Below are 25,088 nucleotides of genomic sequence, written 5' to 3'. Positions count from 1 at the left end.
CTTTACCCCAGAGACAGAGGGAACAGAACCTTTACCTCAGAGACAGAGGGAACAGAACATACCTCAGAAACAGAGGGAACAGAACCTTTACCTCAGAGACAGAGGGAATAGAACCTCTACCTCAGAGACAGAGGGAACAGAACCTTTACCTCAGAAACAGAGGGAACAGAACCTTTACCTCAGAGACAAAGAGAACAGAACCTTTACCCTAGAGACAAAGAGAACAGAACCTTTACCTCAGAGACAGAGGGAAAGGAACCTTTACCTCAGAGACAAAGAGAACAGAACCTTTACCTCAGAGACAGAGAGAACAGAACCTTTACCTCAGAGACAGAGGGAACAGAACCTTTACCTCAGAGACAGAGGGAACAGAACATACCTCAGAAACAGAGGGAACAGAACCTTTACCTCAGAGACAGAGGGAACAGAACCTTTACCTCAGAGACAGAGGGAACAGAACCTTTATCTCAGAGACAAAGAGAACAGAACCTTTACCTCAGAGACAGAGAGAACAGAACCTTTACCTCAGAGACAAAGAGAACAGAACCTTTACCTCAGAGACAGAGGGAACAGAACCTTTACCTCAGAGACAAAGAGAACAGAACCTTTACCTCAGAGACAGAGAGAACAGAACCTTTACCTCAGAGACAAAGAGAACAGAACCTTTACCTCAGAGACAGAGGGAACAGAACCTTTACCTCAGAGACAGAGGGAACAGAACCTTTACCTCAGAGACAAAGTGAACAGAACCTTTACCTCAGAGACAAAGAGAACAGAACCTTTACCTCAGAGACAGAGGGAACAGAACCTTTACCCCAGAGACAGAGGGAACAGAACCTTTACCTCAGAGACAGAGAGAACAGAACCTTTACCTCAGAGACAAAGAGAACAGAACCTTTACCTCAGAGACTGAGGGAACAGAACCTTTACCTCAGAGACAGAGGGAACAGAACATTTACCTCAGAGACAGAGGGAACAGAACCTTTACCTCAGAGACTGAGGGAACAGTACATACCTCAGAGACAGAGGGAACAGAACCTTTACCTCAGAGACAGAGGGAAAAGAACCTTTACCTCAGAGACAGAGGGAACAGAACCTTTACCTCAGAGACAGAGGGAACAGAACCTTTACCTCAGAGACAAAGAGAACAGAACCTTTACCTCAGAGACAGAGGGAACAGAACCTTTACCTCAGAGACAGAGGGAACAGAACCTTTACCTCAGAAACAAAGAGAACAGAACCTTTACCTCAGAGACAAAGAGAACAGAACCTTTACCTCAGAGACAGAGTGAACAGAACCTTTACCTCAGAGACAAAGAGAACAGAACCTTTACCTCAGAGACAGAGGGAACAGAACCTTTACCCCAGAGACAGAGGGAAGAGAACCTTTACCTCAGAGACAGAGATAACAGAACCTTTACCTCAGAGACAAAGAGAACAGAACCTTTACCTCAGAGACTGAGGGAACAGAACCTTTACCTCAGAGACAGAGGGAACAGAACATTTACCTCAGAGACAGAGGGAACAGAACCTTTACCTCAGAGACTGAGGGAACAGTACATACCTCAGAGACAGAGGGAACAGAACCTTTACCTCAGAGACAGAGGGAAAAGAACCTTTACCTCAGAGACAGAGGGAACAGAACCTTTACCTCAGAGACAGAGGGAACAGAACCTTTACCTCAGAGACAAAGAGAACAGAACCTTTACCTCAGAGACAGAGGGAACAGAACCTTTACCTCAGAGACAGAGGGAACAGAACCTTTACCTCAGAAACAAAGAGAACAGAACCTTTACCTCAGAGACAAAGAGAACAGAACCTTTACCTCAGAGACAGAGGGAACAGAACCTTTACCTCAGAGACAAAGAGAACAGAAACTTTACCCCAGAGACAGAGGGAACAGAACCTTTACCTCAGAGACAAAGAGAACAGAACCTTTACCCTAGAGACAAAGAGAACAGAACCTTTACCTCAGAGACAGAGGGAAAGGAACCTTTACCTCAGAGACAAAGAGAACAGAACCTTTACCTCAGAGACAGAGAGAACAGAACCTTTACCTCAGAGACAGAGGGAACAGAACCTTTACCTCAGAGACAGAGGGAACAGAACATACCTCAGAAACAGAGGGAACAAAACCTTTACCTCAGAGACAGAGGGAACAGAACCTTTACCTCAGAGACAGAGGGAACAGAACCTTTACCTCAGAAACAGAGGGAACAGAACCTTTACCTAAGAGACAACGAGAACAGAACTTTTACCTCAGAGACTGAGGGAACAGAACCTTTACCTCAGAGACAGAGGGAAAAGAACCTTTACCTCAGAGACAGAGGGAACAGAACCTTTACCTCAGAGACAGAGGGAACAGAACCTTTACCTCAGAAACAGAGGGAACAGAACCTTTACCTCAGAGACAACGAGAACAGAACCTTTACCTCAGATACAAAGAGAACAGAACCTTTACCTCAGAGACAGAGGGAACAGAACCTTTACCTCAGAGACAGAGGGAACAGAACCTTTACCTCAGAGACAAAGAGAACAGAACCTTTACCTCAGAGACAGAGGGAAAAGAACCTTTACCTCAGAGACAAAGAGAACAGAACCTTTACCTCAGAGACAGAGAGAACAGAACCTTTACCTCAGAAACAAAGTGAACAGAACCTTTACCTCAGAGACAAAGAGAACAGAACCTTTACCTCAGAGACAGAGGGAACAGAACCTTTACCCCAGAGACAGAGGGAACAGAACCTTTACCCCAGAGACAAAGAGAACAGAACCTTTACCTCAGAGACTGAGGGAACAGTACATACCTCAGAGACAGAGGGAACAGAACCTTTACCTCAGAAACAGAGGGAACAGAACCTTTACCTCAGAGACAGAGGGAACAGAACCTTTACCTCAGAGACAAAGAGAACAGAAACTTTACCCCAGAGACAGAGGGAACAGAACCTTTACCTCAGAGACAAAGAGAACAGAACCTTTACCCTAGAGACAAAGAGAACAGAACCTTTACCTCAGAGACAGAGGGAAAGGAACCTTTACCTCAGAGACAAAGAGAACAGAACCTTTACCTCAGAGACAGAGAGAACAGAACCTTTACCTCAGAGACAGAGGGAACAGAACCTTTACCTCAGAGACAGAGGGAACAGAACATACCTCAGAAACAGAGGGAACAGAACCTTTACCTCAGAGACAGAGGGAACAGAACCTTTACCTCAGAGACAGAGGGAACAGAACCTTTACCTCAGAGACAAAGAGAACAGAACCTTTACCTCAGAGACAGAGAGAACAGAACCTTTACCTCAGAGACAAAGAGAACAGAACCTTTACCTCAGAGACAGAGGGAACAGAACCTTTACCCCAGAGATAGAGGGAAAAGAACCTTTACCTCAGAGACAAAGAGAACAGAACCTTTACCCCAGAGACAAAGAGAACAGAACCTTTACCTCAGAGACTGAGGGAACAGTACATACCTCAGAGACAGAGGGAACAGAACCTTTACCTCAGAGACAGAGGGAAAAGAACCTTTACCTCAGAGACAAAGAGAACAGAACCTTTACCTCAGAGACAGAGGGAACAGAACCTTTACCTCAGAGACAGAGGGAACAGAACCTTTACCTCAGAGACAAAGAGAACAGAACCTTTACCTCAGAGACAGAGGGAACAGAACCTTTACCTCAGAGACAGACGGAACAGAACCTTTACCTCAGAAACAGAGGGAACAGAACCTTTACCTCAGAGACAGAGGGAACAGAACCTTTACCTCAGAAACAGAGGGAACAGAACCTTTACCTAAGAGACAACGAGAACAGAACCTTTACCTCAGAGACAGAGGGAACAGAACCTTTACCTCAGAGACAAAGAGAACAGAACCTTTACCTCAGAGACAGAGGGAACAGAACCTTTACCTCAGAGACAGAGGGAACAGAACCTTTACCTCAGAAACAGAGGGAACAGAACCTTTACCTCAGAGACAGAGGGAACAGAACCTTTACCTCAGAAACAGAGGGAACAGAACCTTTACCTCAGAGACAAAGAGAACAGAACCTTACCTCAGAGACAGAGGGAACAGAACCTTTACCTCAGAGACAGAGGGAACAGAACCTTTACCTCAGAGACAAAGAGAACAGAACCTTACCTCAGAGACAGAGGGAACAGAACCTTTACCTCAGAGACAGAGGGAACAGAACCTTTACCCCAGAGACAGAGGGAACAAAACCTTTAAGTACCTTGGCAGGTGGACTCGTATACTTGGTAGAATAAGTACCTTGGCAGGTGGACTCGTATACTTGGTAGTATAAGTACCTTGGCAGGTGGACTCGTATACTTGGTAGTATAAGTACCTTGGCAGGTGGACTCGTATACTTGGTAGTATAAGTACCTTGGCAGGTGGACTCGTATACTTGGTAGTATAAGTACCTTGGCAGGTGGACTCGTATACTTGGTAGTATAAGTACCTTGGCAAGTGGACTCCTTTACTTGGTAGTATAAGTACCTTGGCAGGTGGACTCGTATACTTGGTAGTATAAGTACCTTGGAAGGTGGACTCGTATACTTGGTAGTATAAGTACCTTGGAAGGTGGACTCGTATACTTGGTAGTATAAGTACCTTGGAAGGTGGACTCGTATACTTGGTAGTAAAAGTACCTTGGCAGGTGGACTCGTATACTTGGTAGTATAAGTACCTTGGCAGGTGGACTCGTATACTTGGTAGTATAAGTACCTTGGCAGGTGGACTCGTATACTTGGTAGTATAAGTACCTTGGCAGGTGGACTCGTATACTTTCCACTTGGTAGTATAAGTACCTTGGCAGGTGGACTCGTATACTTGGTAGTATAAGTACCTTGGCAGGTGGACTCGTATACTTGGTAGTATAAGTACCTTGGCAGGTGGACTCGTATACTTGGTAGTATAAGTACCTTGGCAAGTGGACTCGTTTACTTGGTAGTATAAGTACCTTGGCAGGTGGACTCGTATACTTGGTAGAATAAGTACCTTGGCAGGTGGACTCGTATACTTGGTAGTATAAGTACCTTGGAAGGTGGACTCGTATACTTGGTAGTATAAGTACCTTGGAAGGTGGACTCGTATACTTGGTAGTATAAGTACCTTGGAAGGTGGACTCGTATACTTGGTAGTAAAAGTACCTTGGCAGGTGGACTCGTATACTTGGTAGTATAAGTACCTTGGCAGGTGGACTCGTATACTTGGTAGTATAAGTACCTTGGCAGGTGGACTCGTATACTTGGTAGTATAAGTACCTTGGCAGGTGGACTCGTATACTTGGTAGTATAAGTACCTTGGCAGGTGGTCTTGTATACTTGGTAGTATAAGTACCTTGGCAGGTGGACTCGTATACTTGGTAGTATAAGTACCTTGGCAGGTGGTCTTGTATACTTGGTAGTATAAGTACCTTGGCAGGTGGCCTTGTAGTTGGCGCAGCAGTCTCCTCTCTCCACACAGTCTTCAGAGCAGTGGCAGGCGTGCTCCTCGTTCCTCTGCTCTCCACATCTGTCCTCCGAGCACTCGAACCCTCCACCTGTGGTACAAGTACACGGGTAAAAGTACTATTACTGCACTCGAACCCTCCACCTGTGGTACAAGTACACAGGTAAAAGTACTATTACTGCACTCGAACCCTCCACCTGTGGTACAAGTACACGGGTAAAAGTACTATTACTGCACTCGAACCCTCCACCTGTGGTACAAGTACACGGGTAAAAGTACTATTACTGCACTCGAACCCTCCACCTGTGGTACAAGTACACGGGTAAAAGTACTATTACTGCACTCGAACCCTCCACCTGTGGTACAAGTACACGGGTAAAAGTACTATTACTGCACTCGAACCCTCCACCTGTGGTACAAGTACACGGGTAAAAGTACTATTACTGCACTCGAACCCTCCACCTGTGGTACAAGTACACGGGTAAAAGTACTATTACTGCACTCGAACCCTCCACCTGTGGTACAAGTACACGGGTAAAAGTACTATTACTGCACTCGAACCCTCCACCTGTGGTACAAGTACACGGGTAAAAGTACTATTACTGCACTCGAACCCTCCACCTGTGGTACAAGTACACGGGTAAAAGTACTATTACTGCACTCGAACCCTCCACCTGTGGTACAAGTACACGAGGAAAAGTACTATTACTGCACTCGAACCCTCCACCTGTGGTACAAGTACACGAGGAAAAGTACTATTACTGCACTCAAACCCTCCACCTGTGGTACAAGTACACGAGGAAAAGTACTATTACTGCACTCAAACCCTCCACCTGTGGTACAAGTACATGAGGAAAAGTACTATTACTGCACTCAAACCCTCCACCTGTGGTACAAGTACATGAGGAAAAGTACTATTACTGCACTCAAACCCTCCACCTGTGGTACAAGTACATGAGGAAAAGTACTATTACTGCACTCAAACCCTCCACCTGTGGTACAAGTACATGAGGAAAAGTACTATTACTGCACTCAAACCCTCCACCTGTGGTACAAGTACATGAGGAAAAGTACTATTACTGCACTCAAACCCTCCACCTGTGGTACAAGTACATGAGGAAAAGTACTATTACTGCACTCAAACCCTCCACCTGTGGTACAAGTACATGAGGAAAAGTACTATTACTGCTGGATCATGAAGTAAAACGGGAGAATCACAGTTGTTTGTGTAACTAATGACGACAGAAATGACAGGAAATGAGTTTGTGTTGTTTTGTTTTCAAAGTCTTTTATTACTTGGGTTGTTCCGTTGGGCTGTGGCTTTAACGATGTGTAATTAAAACTCTATTATCGTCTATTATGATGAACACATGTCACGAGGAGGTGAAAATAACTATTACTATGTTACATGTACTATGAAGTACATCTGACCCAAACTGCACTGACGGACCAAAAAGTACAAAAAACACAACACACACAATGATACAACAATGATACAACAGTGATCCCGCCTCCTCTCCCGCCTCCTCTCCCGCCTCCCGCCTCCTCTCTTGCCTCCTTTCCCGCCTCCTCTCTTGCCTCCTCTCCCGCCTCCTCTCTTGCCTCCTCTCCCGCCTCCTCTCTTGCCTCCTTTCCCGCCTCCTCTCTTGCCTCCTCTCCCGCCTCCTCTCCCGCCTCCCGCCTCCTCTCTTGCCTCCTTTCCCGCCTCCTCTCTTGCCTCCTCTCCCGCCTCCTCTCTCGCCTCCTCTCCCGCCTCCTCACCCGCCTCCTCTCCCGCCTCCCGCCTCCTCTCCCACCTCCTCTCCCGCCTCCTCTCCTCCTCTCCCGCCTCCTCTCCTCTCCTCCTCTTCCGCCTCCTCTCCCGCCTCCCGCCTCCTCTCTCGCCTCCTCTCCCGCCTCCTCTCTCGCCTCCTCTCCCGCCTCCTCTCTCGCCTCCTCTCCCGCCTCCTCTCCTCCTCTCCCACCTCCTCTCCCGCCTCCTCTCCTCTCCTCCTCTCCCGCCTCCCGCCTCCTCTCTCGCCTCCTCTCCCGCCTCCTATCTCGCCTCCTCTCCCGCCTCCTCTCTCGCCTCCTCTCTCGCCTCCTCTCTCGCCTCCTCTCCCGCCTCCTCTCCCGCCTCCTATCTTGCCTCCTCTCCCGCCTCCTCTCTCGCCTCCTCTCCCACCTCCTCTCCCGCCTCCTCTCCTCTCCTCCTCTCCCGCCTCCTCTCCCGCCTCCCGCCTCCTCTCTCGCCTCCTCTCCCGCCTCCTCTCTCACCTCCTCTCTCGCTTCCTCTCTCGCCTCCTCTCCCGCCTCCTATCTCGCCTCCTCTCCCGCCTCCTCTCTCGCCTCCTCTCCCGCCTCCTCTCCCTTCTCTCCTCCTGTCCTCCTCTCCTTCTCTCCCGCCTCCTATCTCGCCTCCTCTCCCGCCTCCTCTCCCTTCTCTCCTCCTCTCCTCCTCTCCCGCCTCCTCTCCCGCCTCCTCTCTCGCCTCCTCTCCCGCCTCTCCTCCTCTCCTCCTCTCCCGCCTCCTCTCTCGCCTCCTCTCTCACCTCCTCTCCTCCTCTCCTCTCCTCTCCTCCTCTCCCGCCTCCTCTCTTGCCTCCTCTCCCGCCTCCCGCCTCCTCTCTTGCCTCCTTTCCCGCCTCCTCTCTTGCCTCCTCTCCCGCCTCCTCTCTCGCCTCCTCTCCCGCCTCCTCTCCCGCCTCCTCTCCTCCTCTCCCGCCTCCTCTCCTCTCCTCCTCTTCCGCCTCCTCTCCCGCCTCCCGCCTCCTCTCTCGCCTCCTCTCCCGCCTCCTCTCTCGCCTCCTCTCCCGCCTCCTCTCTCGCCTCCTCTCCCGCCTCCTCTCCTCCTCTCCCGCCTCCTCTCCTGCCTCCTCTCCCGCCTCCCGCCTCCTCTCTTGCCTCCTCTCTCGCCTCCTCTCTCACCTCCTCTCCTCCTCTCCTCTCCTCTCCTCCTCTCCCGCCTCCTCTCTTGCCTCCTCTCCCGCCTCCCGCCTCCTCTCTTGCCTCCTTTCCCGCCTCCTCTCTTGCCTCCTCTCCCGCCTCCTCTCTCGCCTCCTCTCCCGCCTCCTCTCCCGCCTCCTCTCCTCCTCTCCCGCCTCCTCTCCTCTCCTCCTCTTCCACCTCCTCTCCCGCCTCCCGCCTCCTCTCTCGCCTCCTCTCCCGCCTCCTCTCTCGCCTCCTCTCCCGCCTCCTCTCTCGCCTCCTCTCCCGCCTCCTCTCCTCCTCTCCCGCCTCCTCTCCTGCCTCCTCTCCCGCCTCCCGCCTCCTCTCTTGCCTCCTCTCCCGCCTCCCGCCTCCTCTCCCGCCTCCTCTCCTCTCCTCCTCTCCCGCCTCCGGCTTCCTCTCTCGCCTCCTCTCCCGCCTCCTCTCTCGCCTCCTCTCCCGCCTCCTCTCCCGCCTCCTATCTCGCCTCCTCTTCCGCCTCCTCTCTCGCCTCCTCTCCCACCTCCTCTCCCGCCTCCTCTCCTCTCCTCCTCTCCTCTCCTCCTCTCCCGCCTCCTCTCTCGCCTCCTCTCCCGCCTCCTATCTCGCCTCCTCTCCCGCCTCCTCTCTCGCCTCCTCTCTCGCCTCCTCTCTCGCCTCCTCTCTCGCCTCCTCTCCCACCTCCTCTCCCGCCTCCTATCTTGCCTCCTCTCCCACCTCCTCTCCCGCCTCCTCTCTCGCTTCCTCTCTCGCCTCCTCTCCCGCCTCCTCTCCCGCCTCCTATCTCGCCTCCTCTCCCGCCTCCTCTCTCGCCTCCTCTCTCGCCTCCTCTCCCACCTCCTCTCCCGCCTCCTCTCCTCCTCTCCCGCCTCCTCTCCCGCCTCCCGCCTCCTCTCTCGCCTCCTCTCCCGCCTCCTCTCTCGCCTCCTCTCTCGCTTCCTCTCTCGCCTCCTCTCCCGCCTCCTCTCCCGCCTCCTATCTCGCCTCCTCTCCCGCCTCCTCTCTCGCCTCCTCTCCCGCCTCCTCTCCCTTCTCTCCTCCTCTCCTCCTCTCCTTCTCTCCCGCCTCCTATCTCGCCTCCTCTCCCGCCTCCTCTCCCTTCTCTCCTCCTCTCCTCCTCTCCCGCCTCCTCTCTCGCCTCCTCTCCCGCCTCCTCTCCCGCCTCCTATCTCGCCTCCTCTCCCGCCTCCTCTCTCGCCTCCTCTCCCACCTCCTCTCCCGCCTCCTCTCCTCCTCTCCCGCCTCCTCTCTCGCCTCCTCTCCCGCCTCCTCTCCCGCCTCCTCTCTCGCCTCCTCTCCCGCCTCCTCTCCCGCCTCCTATCTCGCCTCCTCTCCCGCCTCCTCTCTCGCCTCCTCTCCCACCTCCTCTCCCGCCTCCTCTCCTCCTCTCCCGCCTCCTCTCTCGCCTCCTCTCCCGCCTCCTCTCCCGCCTCTCCTCTCCTCCTCTCCCGCCTCCTATCTCGCCTCCTCTCCCGCCTCTCCTCCTCTCCTCCTCTCCCGCCTCCTCTCCCGCCTCCTCTCCCTTCTCTCCTCCTCTCCTCCTCTCCCGCCTCCTCTCCTCCTCTCTCGCCTCCTCTCCCGCCTCCTCTCTCGCCTCCTCTCTCGCCTCCTCTCTCGCTTCCTCTCTCGCCTCCTCTCCCGCCTCCTCTCCCGCCTCCTATCTCGCCTCCTCTCCCGCCTCCTCTCTCGCCTCCTCTCCCGCCTCCTCTCCCTTCTCTCCTCCTCTCCTCCTCTCCTTCTCTCCCGCCTCCTATCTCGCCTCCTCTCCCGTCTCCTCTCCCTTCTCTCCTCCTCTCCTCCTCTCCCGCCTCCTCTCTCGCCTCCTCTCCCGCCTCCTCTCCCGCCTCCTATCTCGCCTCCTCTCTCGCCTCCTCTCCCACCTCCTCTCCCGCCTCCTCTCCTCCTCTCCCGCCTCCTCTCTCGCCTCCTCTCCCGCCTCCTCTCCCGCCTCCTCTCCCGCCTCCTATCTCGCCTCCTCTCTCGCCTCCTCTCTCGCCTCCTCTCCCACCTCCTCTCCCGCCTCCTCTCCTCCTCTCCCGCCTCCTCTCTCGCCTCCTCTCCCGCCTCCTCTCCCGCCTCCTCTCTCGCCTCCTCTCCCGCCTCCTCTCCCGCCTCCTATCTCGCCTCCTCTCCCGCCTCCTCTCTCGCCTCCTCTCCCGCCTCCTCTCCTCCTCTCCCGCCTCCTCTCTCACCTCCTCTCCCGCCTCCTCTCCCGCCTCTCCTCCTCTCCTCCTCTCCCGCCTCCTATCTCGCCTCCTCTCCCGCCTCTCCTCCTCTCCTCCTCTCCCGCCTCCTCTCCCGCCTCCTCTCCCTTCTCTCCTCCTCTCCTCCTCTCCCGCCTCCTCTCCTCCTCTCCCGCCTCTAAACCTCCCGCATCAGCTCAATCATCACATTTTATTAAATGGTGACACTTAATTGTGTTTTTAACCGAGATCATTTCAATAACGAGATCTTATGAGTTGTACTTTTGTCCTGCTGCAGAGGAAAGTGTTCAAATGAACATTGTGCACGTTTAGTCTGGAAAAAGGTCCAGTGGACATGTGTGTGTGTCTCCTGGTCAGGTCATGTTTGGGAATGAAAACTGTCCACATCTGACCCCGTTATGACCCCGTTGTGACCCCGTTATGAGCCTGTTGTGACCCCGATATGACCCCGTTGTGACCCCGTTATGAGCCCATTATGAGCCCGTTGTGACCCTGTTATGAGCCCGTTGTGACCCCGTTGTGACCCCGTTATGACCCTGTTGTGACCCCGTTATGAGCCTGTTGTGACCCCGTTATGAGCCCGTTATGAGCCCGTTGTGACCCCGTTGTGACCCCGTTATGAGCCCGTTGTGACCCCGTTATGAGCCCGTTGTGACCCCGTTATGAGCCCGTTGTGACCCCGTTGTGACCCCGTTATGAGCCCGTTGTGACCCCGTTATGAGCCCGTTGTGACCCCGTTGTGACCCCGTTATGAGCCCGTTGTGACCCCGTTATGAGCCCGTTGTGACCCCGTTGTGACCCCGTTAGGCGGGTAAAGTGTATTTTCAGACCTGTTTTGAGACAGTGCTCGTCGAAGTCGCTGCAGCAGCTCAAGTAGGTTTTACACAGATTGTCACATCGACATCCTGGAGCTTTGGCCTCTTCCAGCTCAAAACATCTGCCCAGACACGAGCCGGACGAGCTGACCCACTCAGACACCACTGTAAACAAACAAACAAACAAACAAACACATTAAAACAGAAGCATCCGGGGCATCTGACACACAGGTGCTCGGGAGGGCATCCCATTACCTTTGGTCTGGGGGGGCGGGTCCCCAGCTTCTGACGGACGACTGGCCTGAAACACGTACGCTCTGCTCAGGTCTGAAGCACACAACGCCAACAGCACCAACTGAAACACAAGAGACCAACTGAAACACCAGAGACCAACTGAAACACCAGAGACCAAGAGACCAACTGAAACACCAGAGACCAACTGAAACACCAGAGACCAACTGAAACACCAGAGACCAACTGAAACACAAGAGACCAACTGAAACACAAGAGACCAACTGAAACACCAGAGACCAACTGAAACACCAGAGACCAACTGAAACACAAGAGACCAACTGAAACACAAGAGACCAACTGAAACACCAGAGACCAACTGAAACACCAGAGACCAACTGAAACACCAGAGACCAACTGAAACACCAGAGACCAACTGAAACACAAGAGACCAACTGAAACACCAGAGACCAACTGAAACACCAGAGACCAAGAGACCAACTGAAACACCAGAGACCAACTGAAACACCAGAGACCAACTGAAACACAAGAGACCAACTGAAACACCAGAGACCAAGAGACCAACTGAAACACCAGAGACCAACTGAAACACCAGAGACCAACTGAAACACAAGAGACCAACTGAAACACAAGAGACCAACTGAAACACCAGAGACCAACTGAAACACCAGAGACCAACTGAAACACCAGAGACCAACTGAAACACCAGAGACCAACTGAAACACCAGAGACCAACTGAAACACCAGAGACAAACTGAAACACCAGAGACCAACTGAAACACCAGAGACCAACTGAAACACAAGAGACCAACTGAAATACCAGAGACCAACTGAAACACCAGAGACCAACTGAAACACCAGAGACCAACTGAAACACAAGAGACCAAACTGAAACACAAGAGACCAACTGAAACACCAGAGACCAACTGAAACACAAGAGACCAACTGAAACACCAGAGACCAACTGAAACACCAGAGACCAACTGAAACACCAGAGACCAACTGAAACACAAGAGACCAACTGAAACACCAGAGACCAAGAGACCAACTGAAACACCAGAGACCAACTGAAACACCAGAGACCAACTGAAACACAAGAGACCAACTGAAACACAAGAGACCAACTGAAACACCAGAGACCAACTGAAACACAAGAGACCAACTGAAACACCAGAGACCAACTGAAACACCAGAGACCAACTGAAACACAAGAGACCAACTGAAATACCAGAGACCAACTGAAACACCAGAGACCAACTGAAACACCAGAGACCAACTGAAACACCAGAGACCAACTGAAACACAAGAGACCAAACTGAAACACAAGAGACCAACTGAAACACCAGAGACCAACTGAAACACAAGAGACCAACTGAAACACCAGAGACCAACTGAAACACCAGAGACCAACTGAAACACCAGAGACCAACTGAAACACCAGAGACCAACTGAAACACCAGAGACCAACTGAAACACAAGAGACCAACTGAAACACCAGAGACCAAGAGACCAACTGAAACACCAGAGACCAACTGAAACACAAGAGACCAACTGAAACACAAGAGACCAACTGAAACACCAGAGACCAACTGAAACACCAGAGACCAACTGAAACACCAGAGACCAACTGAAACACCAGAGACCAACTGAAACACCAGAGACCAACTGAAACACAAGAGACCAACTGAAACACCAGAGACCAACTGAAACACCAGAGACCAACTGAAACACCAGAGACCAACTGAAACACCAGAGACCAACTGAAACACCAGAGACAAACTGAAACACCAGAGACCAACTGAAACACCAGAGACCAACTGAAACACAAGAGACCAACTGAAATACCAGAGACCAACTGAAACACCAGAGACCAACTGAAACACCAGAGACCAACTGAAACACCAGAGACCAACTGAAACACAAGAGACCAAACTGAAACACAAGAGACCAACTGAAACACCAGAGACCAACTGAAACACAAGAGACCAACTGAAACACCAGAGACCAACTGAAACACCAGAGACCAACTGAAACACCAGAGACCAACTGAAACACCAGAGACCAACTGAAACACAAGAGACCAACTGAAACACCAGAGACCAACTGAAACACCAGAGACCAACTGAAACACCAGAGACCAACTGAAACACCAGAGACCAACTGAAACACCAGAGACCAACTGAAACACCAGAGACCAACTGAAACACCAGAGACCAAGAGACCAACTGAAACACCAGAGACCAACTGAAACACCAGAGACCAACTGAAACACCAGAGACCAACTGAAACACCAGAGACCAACTGAAACACCAGAGACCAACTGAAACACAAGAGACCAACTGAAACACCAGAGACCAACTGAAACACCAGAGACCAACTGAAACACCAGAGACCAACTGAAACACCAGAGACCAACTGAAACACAAGAGACCAACTGAAACACCAGAGACCAACTGAAACACCAGAGACCAACTGAAACACCAGAGACCAACTGAAACACCAGAGACCAACTGAAACACCAGAGACCAAGAGACCAACTGAAACACCAGAGACCAACTGAAACACCAGAGACCAACTGAAACACCAGAGACCAACTGAAACACCAGAGACCAACTGAAACACCAGAGACCAACTGAAACACAAGAGACCAACTGAAACACCAGAGACCAACTGAAACACCAGAGACCAACTGAAACACCAGAGACCAACTGAAACACCAGAGACCAACTGAAACACCAGAGACCAACTGAAACACCAGAGACCAACTGAAACACAAGAGACCAACTGAAACACCAGAGACCAACTGAAACACCAGAGACCAACTGAAACACAAGAGACCAACTGAAACACCAGAGACCAACTGAAACACCAGAGACCAACTGAAACACCAGAGACCAACTGAAACACCAGAGACCAACTGAAACACCAGAGACCAACTGAAACACAAGAGACCAACTGAAACACCAGAGACCAACTGAAACACCAGAGACCAAGAGACCAACTGAAACACCAGAGACCAACTGAAACACCAGAGACCAACTGAAACACCAGAGACCAACTGAAACACCAGAGACCAACTGAAACACCAGAGACCAACTGAAACACAAGAGACCAACTGAAACACCAGAGACCAACTGAAACACCAGAGACCAACTGAAACACCAGAGACCAACTGAAACACAAGAGACCAACTGAAACACCAGAGACCAACTGAAACACAAGAGACCAACTGAAACACCAGAGACCAACTGAATCAATCAATATCAGGGGTGGGCAATTATTTTCCTCTGAGGGCCATATTCAAATCCAGGCCTGTAGCGGAGGGCCGGCCCGCCATCATTGGTGTGGAAAAAAAATTTCCCAAAAATGAAATATCAAATAAAATATCACTTTTCTGTCAAATATAGGCTATTGAATCTATTATTTAATTCATTTCACGTCATATATATATTTAAAAAAAAATATTACTTGGACAAGCTTGGCGGGCCGGAAAGAAAGGCCCGGCGAGCCGTAGTTTGCCCACCCCTGACACAGTCTCTTCATTTAAGACCAGGCTTAAAATGTTCCTCTTTGAATGACTTATGGTCAGGCCAGTTAGGAACAGAAATATGAAGCTAGTTTCAGCTCCGCTGCCCTAGCAGCAACTCTGGGTGAAGTATGAGCTCTGTCCTCTGATAAACACTTATTCTATCAAACTATATTTAATACTTTGGTTTATTTGTTAGAGAATTAAACAATGCCACAGTCACAGTTATTATTCTTGCTGTCGTTGTGAGTCTCTCTTAACGAGTGTAATATTGTGCACTAAAAGTAACTTTCCAGAAAGATGGATTCTCGTGATGTTTGTGAGTTCATCTTGTTCGGCTCCAGTGATAAACGGGCCAATCACATGGCATTTAGGGCAGGACTGGAACCAATCAGAGCGCAGCATTGGAGTTTGGGCGGAAGTCAAAACAAACATGGCGGCGTCGATGGCGGAGACGATGTTTGTCAGAAACGGAACTTTGTCCATTTGTGCAGGAGAAAGACGACTTTTCTGAACTCTGGATTTAACACAATTTCTGCTTCTTCTGCTGATGTAGTTCAACCAATCAGTGACGAGCTGACACAGACCACTGACCACGCCCTGCCAGACCACTGACCACGCCCTGCCAGACCACTGACCACGCCCTGCCAGACCACTGACCACGCCCTACCAGACCACTGACCACGCCCTTCCAGACCACTGACCATGCCCTACCAGACCACTGACCATGCCCTGCCAGACCACTGACCACGCCCTACCAGACCACTGACCACGCCCTTCCAGACCACTGACCATGCCCTACCAGACCACTGACCATGCCCTGCTAGACCACTGACCACGCCCTGCCAGACCACTGACCACGCCCTACCAGACCACTGACCACGCCCTGCTAGATCTGCTCAGATTCTGATGGTCGAATATATTTGAGCCAGAACCTTCTGCTGGTTCTTTCATAAAAGTCTAAAACCAGAAGCACAAAGACATTTGAGGATTAAGAGTTTACAGATGTGAAGTTTCCACTCGCTTCAAAACTCTCCTAATCACCCCCCACAGAGACTACAACCAGGACCAGGACCAGGACCAGGACCAGACCAGACCAGACCAGACCAGACCAGGACCAGGACCAGGATCAGGACCAGGACCAGGACCAGGACCAGACCAGAACCAGAACCAGGACCAGGACCAGGACCAGACCAGAACCAGGACCAGGACCATGTTTCATGTTTCATGTTACAGAAGAAACATCTAACATCAGACTCACCATCTCTTAGTCTAGATCCAGAACAAGACCAGACCCAGACCCAGACCCAGACCAGACCCAGACCAGACCCAGACCCAGACCCAGACCCAGACCCAGACCAGACCCAGACCAGACCCAGACCCAGACCCAGACCAGACCCAGACCCAGACCCAGACCAGACCCAGACCAGACCCAGACCCAGACCAGACCAGACCAGACCCAGACCCAGACCCAGACCCAGACCCAGACCCAGACCAGACCCAGACCCAGACCAGACCAGACCAGACCCAGACCAGACCCAGACCCAGACTAGAACCAGAACTGAACAAGAACCGGATCAGAGCCTGTATTTAAAAAGACAAATGAAGCTGTGTGCACCACAACGAGATGATGAAGATCCGACCAGAGCCAGGTCTAGTCTGGGTCTGGATCTAGACTAAGAGATGGTGAGTCTGATGTTAGATGTTTCTTCTGTGTTTGCTCTTTCTAACATGAAACATGAAACATGACACATGTCACATGACACATGTCACATGACACATGTCACATGACACATGTCACATGTCACATGTCACATGACACATGTCACATGTCACATGACACATGACACATGTCACATGACACATGACACATGTCACATGACACATGTCACATGTCACATGACACATGACACATGACACATGACACATGACACATGTCACATGACACATGTCACATGACACATGACACATGTCACATGACACATGTCACATGTCACATGACACATGACACATGACACATGACACATGACACATGTCACATGACACATATCACGTGACACGTGACACATGACACGTCACACGACACACGACACACGTCACATGACACATGACACATGACACATGTCACATGACACATGACACATGTCACATGACACATGTCACATGACACATATCACGTGACACGTGACACGTGACACGTGACACGTCACACGACACACGACACACGAAACACGACACACGTCACATGAAACATGACACATGTCACATGACACATGTCACATGACACATGACACATGACACATGTCACATGGCACATGACACATTTCACATGAAACATGACACATGACACATGACACATGAAACATGAAACATGACACATGACACATGTCACATGTCACATGACACATGACACATGACACATGTCACATGACACATGACACATGACACATGACACATGACACATGTCACATGACACCATGACACCATGTCACATGACACATGACACATGACACATATCACATGACATATGTCACATGTCACATGTCACATGTCACATGACACATGTCACATGACACATGACACATGTCACATGCCACATGTCACATGTCACATGTCACATGTCACATGAAACATGACACATGTCACATGTCACATGACAAATGACACATGACACATGACACATGACACATGTCACATGACACATGTCACATGACACATGACACATAACAGATGACACATGTCACATGACACATGACACATGTCACATGAAACAAGACACATGACACATGACACATGACACATGTCACATGACACATGTCACATGACACATGACACATGACACATGACACATGTCACATGTCACATGAAACATGACACATGACACATGTCACATTTCACATGACACATGACACATGTCACATGACACATGTCACATGACACATGTCACATGTCACATGTCACATGACACATGTCACATGAAACATGACACATGAAACATGACACATGTCACATGACACATGAAGCCTGCGTAAATTCAGCCTGGAAGACCTAACTCCATCGATCTACGTCAAGGCCTCCATGGAAGGACCCCTCTCCCCAGCGCCATCATCGCACTCAAGCGGGCGCCCGCCTGTCCGTCTGTGAGAGTCGGATCCCTCACTTCACCATGGACTCTCCCAGGTTTCTGCGCTTATCCCAAAGAGGTTATGCAGTTTTTCCTGGCCAAAGAAGGAGGGTGAAAGGTCAGGGGGCGTCTGTACCATGGCCCTCGCACCTGCTCCTCATCCCCAATCAACGCTCCCAGTGACTCCTCCCTGCTCCCAATCAGCGCCCAGGCGGTCGCATTTAAGCCCTCAGGCAGATGGCTCGACCGCTCAAACCATACTGCGACCCACCACCTCCCCAGCTCCTCCTCTGCATTCCCCTCATCCTCTACCTCCTCTTCACATCTACCACCACCAGTCTCCAGGCTCCGGGGGGAGACATCTAATACAAATAGATCATGGAGTGCCCATGATTGCAACGTCTTCCGCCGAGGTCTGAGCGCCAAATAACTTGCGAATAAAGCTTGCTAAACAGTCCATTCTCGTGGTCTCTTTGTCTCTCCAGGGTGAAATGTCACATGTCACATGTCACATGACACATGACACATGTCACATGACACATGACACATGACACATGACACGTCACACGACACACGACACGTCACACGACACACGAAACACGACACACGACACACGTCACATGAAACATGACATATGTCACATGAAACATGACACATGACACATGACACATGTCACATGACACATGACACATGACACATTTCACATGAAACATGACACATGACACATGACACATGTCACATGTCACATGAAACATGACACATGTCACATGTCACATGTCACATGACACATGACACATGACACATGTCACATGACACATGTCACATGACACATGACACATGACACATGTCACATGACACATGACACATGTCACATGTCACATGAAACAAGACACATGACACATGACACATGACACATGACACATGTCACATGACACATGTCACATGACACATGTCACATGTCACATGTCACATGACACATGACACATGACACATGTCACATGTCACATGACACATGTCACATGAAACATGACACATGTCACATGTCACATGTCACATGAAACAAGACACATGACACATGACACATGACACATGTCACATGACACATGTCACATGACACATGACACATGACACATGTCACATGTCACATGTCACATGTCACATGACACATGACACATGTCACATGTCACATGACACATGTCACATGAAACATGACACATGTCACATGTCACATGTCACATGACACATGTCACATGAAACATGACACATGTCACATGACACATGTCACATGAAACATGACACATGACACATGTCACATGTCACATGTCACATGACACATGACACATATCACATGACACATGTCACATGACACATGACACATGACACATGTCACATGACACATGTCACATGACACATGACACATGACACATGACACATGTCACATGAAACATGACACATGTCACATGACACATGACACATGTCACATGACACATGACACATGTCACATGACACATGTCACATGACACGTCACACGACACACGACACACGTCACATGAAACACGACACATGTCACATGAAACATGACACATGTCACATGACACATGTCACATGACACATGTCACATGACACATGACACATGACACATGACACATGTCACATGACACATGTCACATGACACATGACACATGTCACATGACACATGACACATGTCACATGTCACATGACACATGACACATGAAACATGACACATGACACATGTCACATGAAACATGACACATGTCACAAGACACATGACACATGTCACATGACACATGTCACATGAAACATGACACATGACACATGACACATGACACATGAAACATGACACATGAAACATGACACATGACACATGACACATGACACATGACACATGTCACATGAAACATGACACATGACACATGTCACATGACACTTGACATATGACACATGACACATGTCACATGACACATGACACCATGTCACATGACACATATCACATGAAACATGACACATGACACATGTCACATGTCACATGTCACATGACACATGTCACATGAAACATAACACATGCCACATGTCAAATGAAACATGACACATGTCACATGACACATTTCACATGAAACTTGACACATGTCACATGTCACATGACACATGACACATGTCACATGAAACATGAAACATGAAACATGACACATGTCACATGAAACATGAAACATGACACATGACACATGTCACATGTCACATGAAACATGACACATGACACATGTCACATGTCACATGAAACATGACACATGACACATGTCACATGAAACATGACACATGAAACATGACACATGTCACATGACACATGACACATGTCACATGACACATGACACATGTCACATGACACATGACACATGACACATGTCACATGACACATGTCACATGAAACATGACATATGACACATATCACATGAAACATGACACATGACTCATGTCACATGACACATGACACATGACACCATGTCACATGACACATGACACATGACACATATCACATGACACATGACACATGACACATGTCACATGTCACATGACACATGACACATGACACATGTCACATGAAACATGACACATGTCACATGACACATGTCACATGAAACATGACACATGACACATGTCACATGTCACATGACACATGTCACATGAAACATGAAACATGACACATGACACATGACACATGTCACATGACACATGACACATGTCACATGACACATGACACCATGTCACATGAAACATGACACATATCACATGAAACATGACACATGACACATGTCACATGTCACATGACACATGTCACATGACACATGACACATGTCACATGACACATGACACCATGTCACATGACACATGACACATATCACATGAAACATGACACATGACACATGTCACATGTCACATGACACATGTCACATGAAACATAACACATGTCACATGTCACATGAAACATGACACATGTCACATGACACATTTCACATGAAACATGACACATGTCACATGTCACATGACACATGACACATGTCACATGAAACATGACACATGTCACATGTCACATGACACATGTCACATGTCACATGACACATGACACATGTCACATGAAACATGACACATGTCACATGTCACATGACACATGTCACATGACACATGTCACATGAAACATGACACATGACACATGTCACATGTCACATGACACATGACACATGACACATGAAACATGACACATGACACATGACACATGTCACATGACACATGTCACATGACACATGACACCATGTCACATGACACATGACACATATCACATGAAACATGACACATGACACATGACACATGTCACATGTCACATGTCACATGACACATGTCACATGAAACATAACACATGTCACATGAAACATGACACATGTCACATGACACATTTCACATGAAACATGACACATGTCACATGTCACATGACACATGACACATGACACATGTCACATGAAACATGAAACATGAAACATGACACATGTCACATGAAACATGAAACATGACACATGACACATGTCACATGTCACATGAAACATGACACATGACACATGACACATGACACATGACACATGTCACATGTCACATGAAACATGAAACATGACACATGACACATGTCACATGAAACATGACACATGACACATGACACATGAAACATGACACATGAAACATGACACATGTCACATGACACATGACACATGACACATGTCACATGACACATGACACATGTCACATGACACATGTCACATGAAACATGACATATGACACATATCACATGAAACATGACACATGACTCATGTCACATGACACATGACACATGACACCATGTCACATGACACATGACACATGACACATATCACATGACACATGACACATGACACATGTCACATGTCACATGACACATGACACATGTCACATGACACATGTCACATGACACATGTCACATGAAACATGACACATGACACATGACACATGTCACATGTCACATGACACATGTCACATGAAACATGACACGACACATGACACATGACACATGTCACATGACACATGACACATGTCACATGACACATGACACATGACACCATGTCACATGACACATATCACATGAAACATGACACATGACACATGTCACATGTCACATGACACATGTCACATGAAACATAACACATGACACATTTCACATGAAACATGACACATGTCACATGTCACATGACACATGACACATGTCACATGAAACATGACACATGTCACATGTCACATGACACATGTCACATGTCACATGACACATGACACATGTCACATGAAACATGACACATGTCACATGTCACATGACACATGTCACATGACACATGTCACATGAAACATGACACATGACACATGTCACATGTCACATAACACATGTCACATGAAACATGAAACATGTCACATGACACATGTCACATGACACATGTCACATGAAACATGACACATGACACATGTCACATGTCACATGACACATGTCACATGAAACATGAAACATGACACATGACACATGACACATGTCACATGACACATGTCACATGACACATGACACCATGTCACATGACACATGACACATATCACATGAAACATGACACATGACACATGTCACATGTCACATGACACATGTCACATGAAACATAACACATGACACATGACACATGACACATGAAACATGACACATGAAACATGACACATGTCACATGACACATGACACATGACACATGACACGTGTCACATGACACATGACACATGTCACATGACACATGTCACATGAAACATGACATATGACACATATCACATGAAACATGACACATGACTCATGTCACATGACACATGACACATGACACATGACACCATGTCACATGACACATGACACACGACACATATCACATGACACATGACACATGACACATGTCACATGTCACATGACACATGACACATGTCACATGAAACATGACACATGTCACATGACACATGTCACATGAAACATGACACATGACACATGTCACATGTCACATGACACATGTCACATGAAACATGAAACATGACACATGACACATGACACATGTCACATGACACATGACACATGTCACATGACACATGACACCATGTCACATGACACATGACACATATCAAATGAAACATGACACATGACACATGTCACATGTCACATGACACATGTCACATGAAACATAACACATGACACATTTCACATGAAACATGACACATGTCACATGTCACATGACACATGACACATGTCACATGAAACATGACACATGTCACATGTCACATGACACATGTCACATGTCACATGACACATGACACATGTCACATGAAACATGACACATGTCACATGTCACATGACACATGTCACATGACACATGTCACATGAAACATGACACATGACACATGTCACATGTCACATGACACATGTCACATGAAACATGAAACATGACACATGACACATGTCACATGACACATGTCACATGTCACATGACACATGACACCATGTCACATGACACATGACACATATCACATGAAATATGACACATGACACATGTCACATGTCACATGTCACATGACACATGTCACATGAAACATGACACATGTCACATGACACATTTCACATGAAACATGACACATGTCACATGTCACATGACACATGACACATGTCACATGAAACATGAAACATGAAACATGACACATGTCACATGAAACATGAAACATGACACATGACACATGTCACATGTCACATGAAACATGACACATGACACATGACACATGACACATGTCACATGTCACATTAAACATGAAACATGAAACATGACACATGACACATGTCACATGAAACATGACACATGACACATGACACATGTCACATGACACATGACACATGTCACATGACACATGTCACATGAAACATGACATATGACACATATCACATGAAACATGACACATGACACATGTCACATGACACATGACACATGACACATGTCACATGACACATGACACCATGTCACATGACACATGACACATGTCACATGTCACATGACACATGTCACATGAAACATGAAACATGACACATGTCACATGACACATGACACATGTCACATGAAACATGAAACATGACACATGACACATGTCACATGACACATGACACATGTCACATGTCACATGTCACATGAAACATGAAACATGACACATGACACATGACACATGACACATGAAACATGACACATGACACATGTCACATGACACATGTCACATCACACATGACATATGTCACATGACACATGAAACATGACACATGTCACATGAAACATGACACATGACACATGACACATGACACATGTCACATGACACATGACACATGTCACATGACACATGACACATGTCACATGACACATGACACATGACACATGACACATGTCACATGACACATGACACATGTCACATGACACATGACACATGACACATGAAACATGACACATGTCACATGACACATGTCACATGAAACATGACACATGACACATGACACATGACACATGACACATGTCACATGACACATGACACATGTCACATGACACATGACACATGACACATGACACATGTCACATGAAACATGAAACATGACACATGTCACATGACACATGTCACATGACACATGTCACATTAAACATGAAACATGAAACATGACACATGACACATGTCACATGAA

The 25,088-nt window shown here is 48.4% G+C and overlaps 1 protein-coding gene across 2 annotated transcripts in view; it reads right to left on the bottom strand.

Annotated features, from left to right (window-relative positions):
• Window positions 1-25,088, bottom strand: part of LOC140362231 (autotaxin-like) — a 113,887-nt gene that overhangs the window by 87,190 nt on the left and 1,609 nt on the right. For both annotated transcript variants that reach the window (XM_072448325.1, XM_072448326.1), the window contains exons 2-4: window positions 11,628-11,727; window positions 11,388-11,537; window positions 5,412-5,537 (exon numbers count right to left, since the gene is read on the bottom strand). In XM_072448325.1, the coding sequence (XP_072304426.1) occupies window positions 5,412-5,537; window positions 11,388-11,537; window positions 11,628-11,727 (376 nt within the window). The remainder of the gene's footprint in view (window positions 1-5,411; window positions 5,538-11,387; window positions 11,538-11,627; window positions 11,728-25,088) is intronic.

Source organism: Eucyclogobius newberryi, unplaced genomic scaffold (assembly GCF_026437365.1).
Source record: "Eucyclogobius newberryi isolate DKJ021-1_F unplaced genomic scaffold, fEucNew1.0.hap1 SCAF_16, whole genome shotgun sequence".
Classification (NCBI taxonomy): domain Eukaryota; kingdom Metazoa; phylum Chordata; class Actinopteri; order Gobiiformes; family Gobiidae; genus Eucyclogobius; species Eucyclogobius newberryi.
Note: the sequence above shows the minus strand (reverse complement) of the source record. Positions and strands in the feature narration are given on the sequence as shown.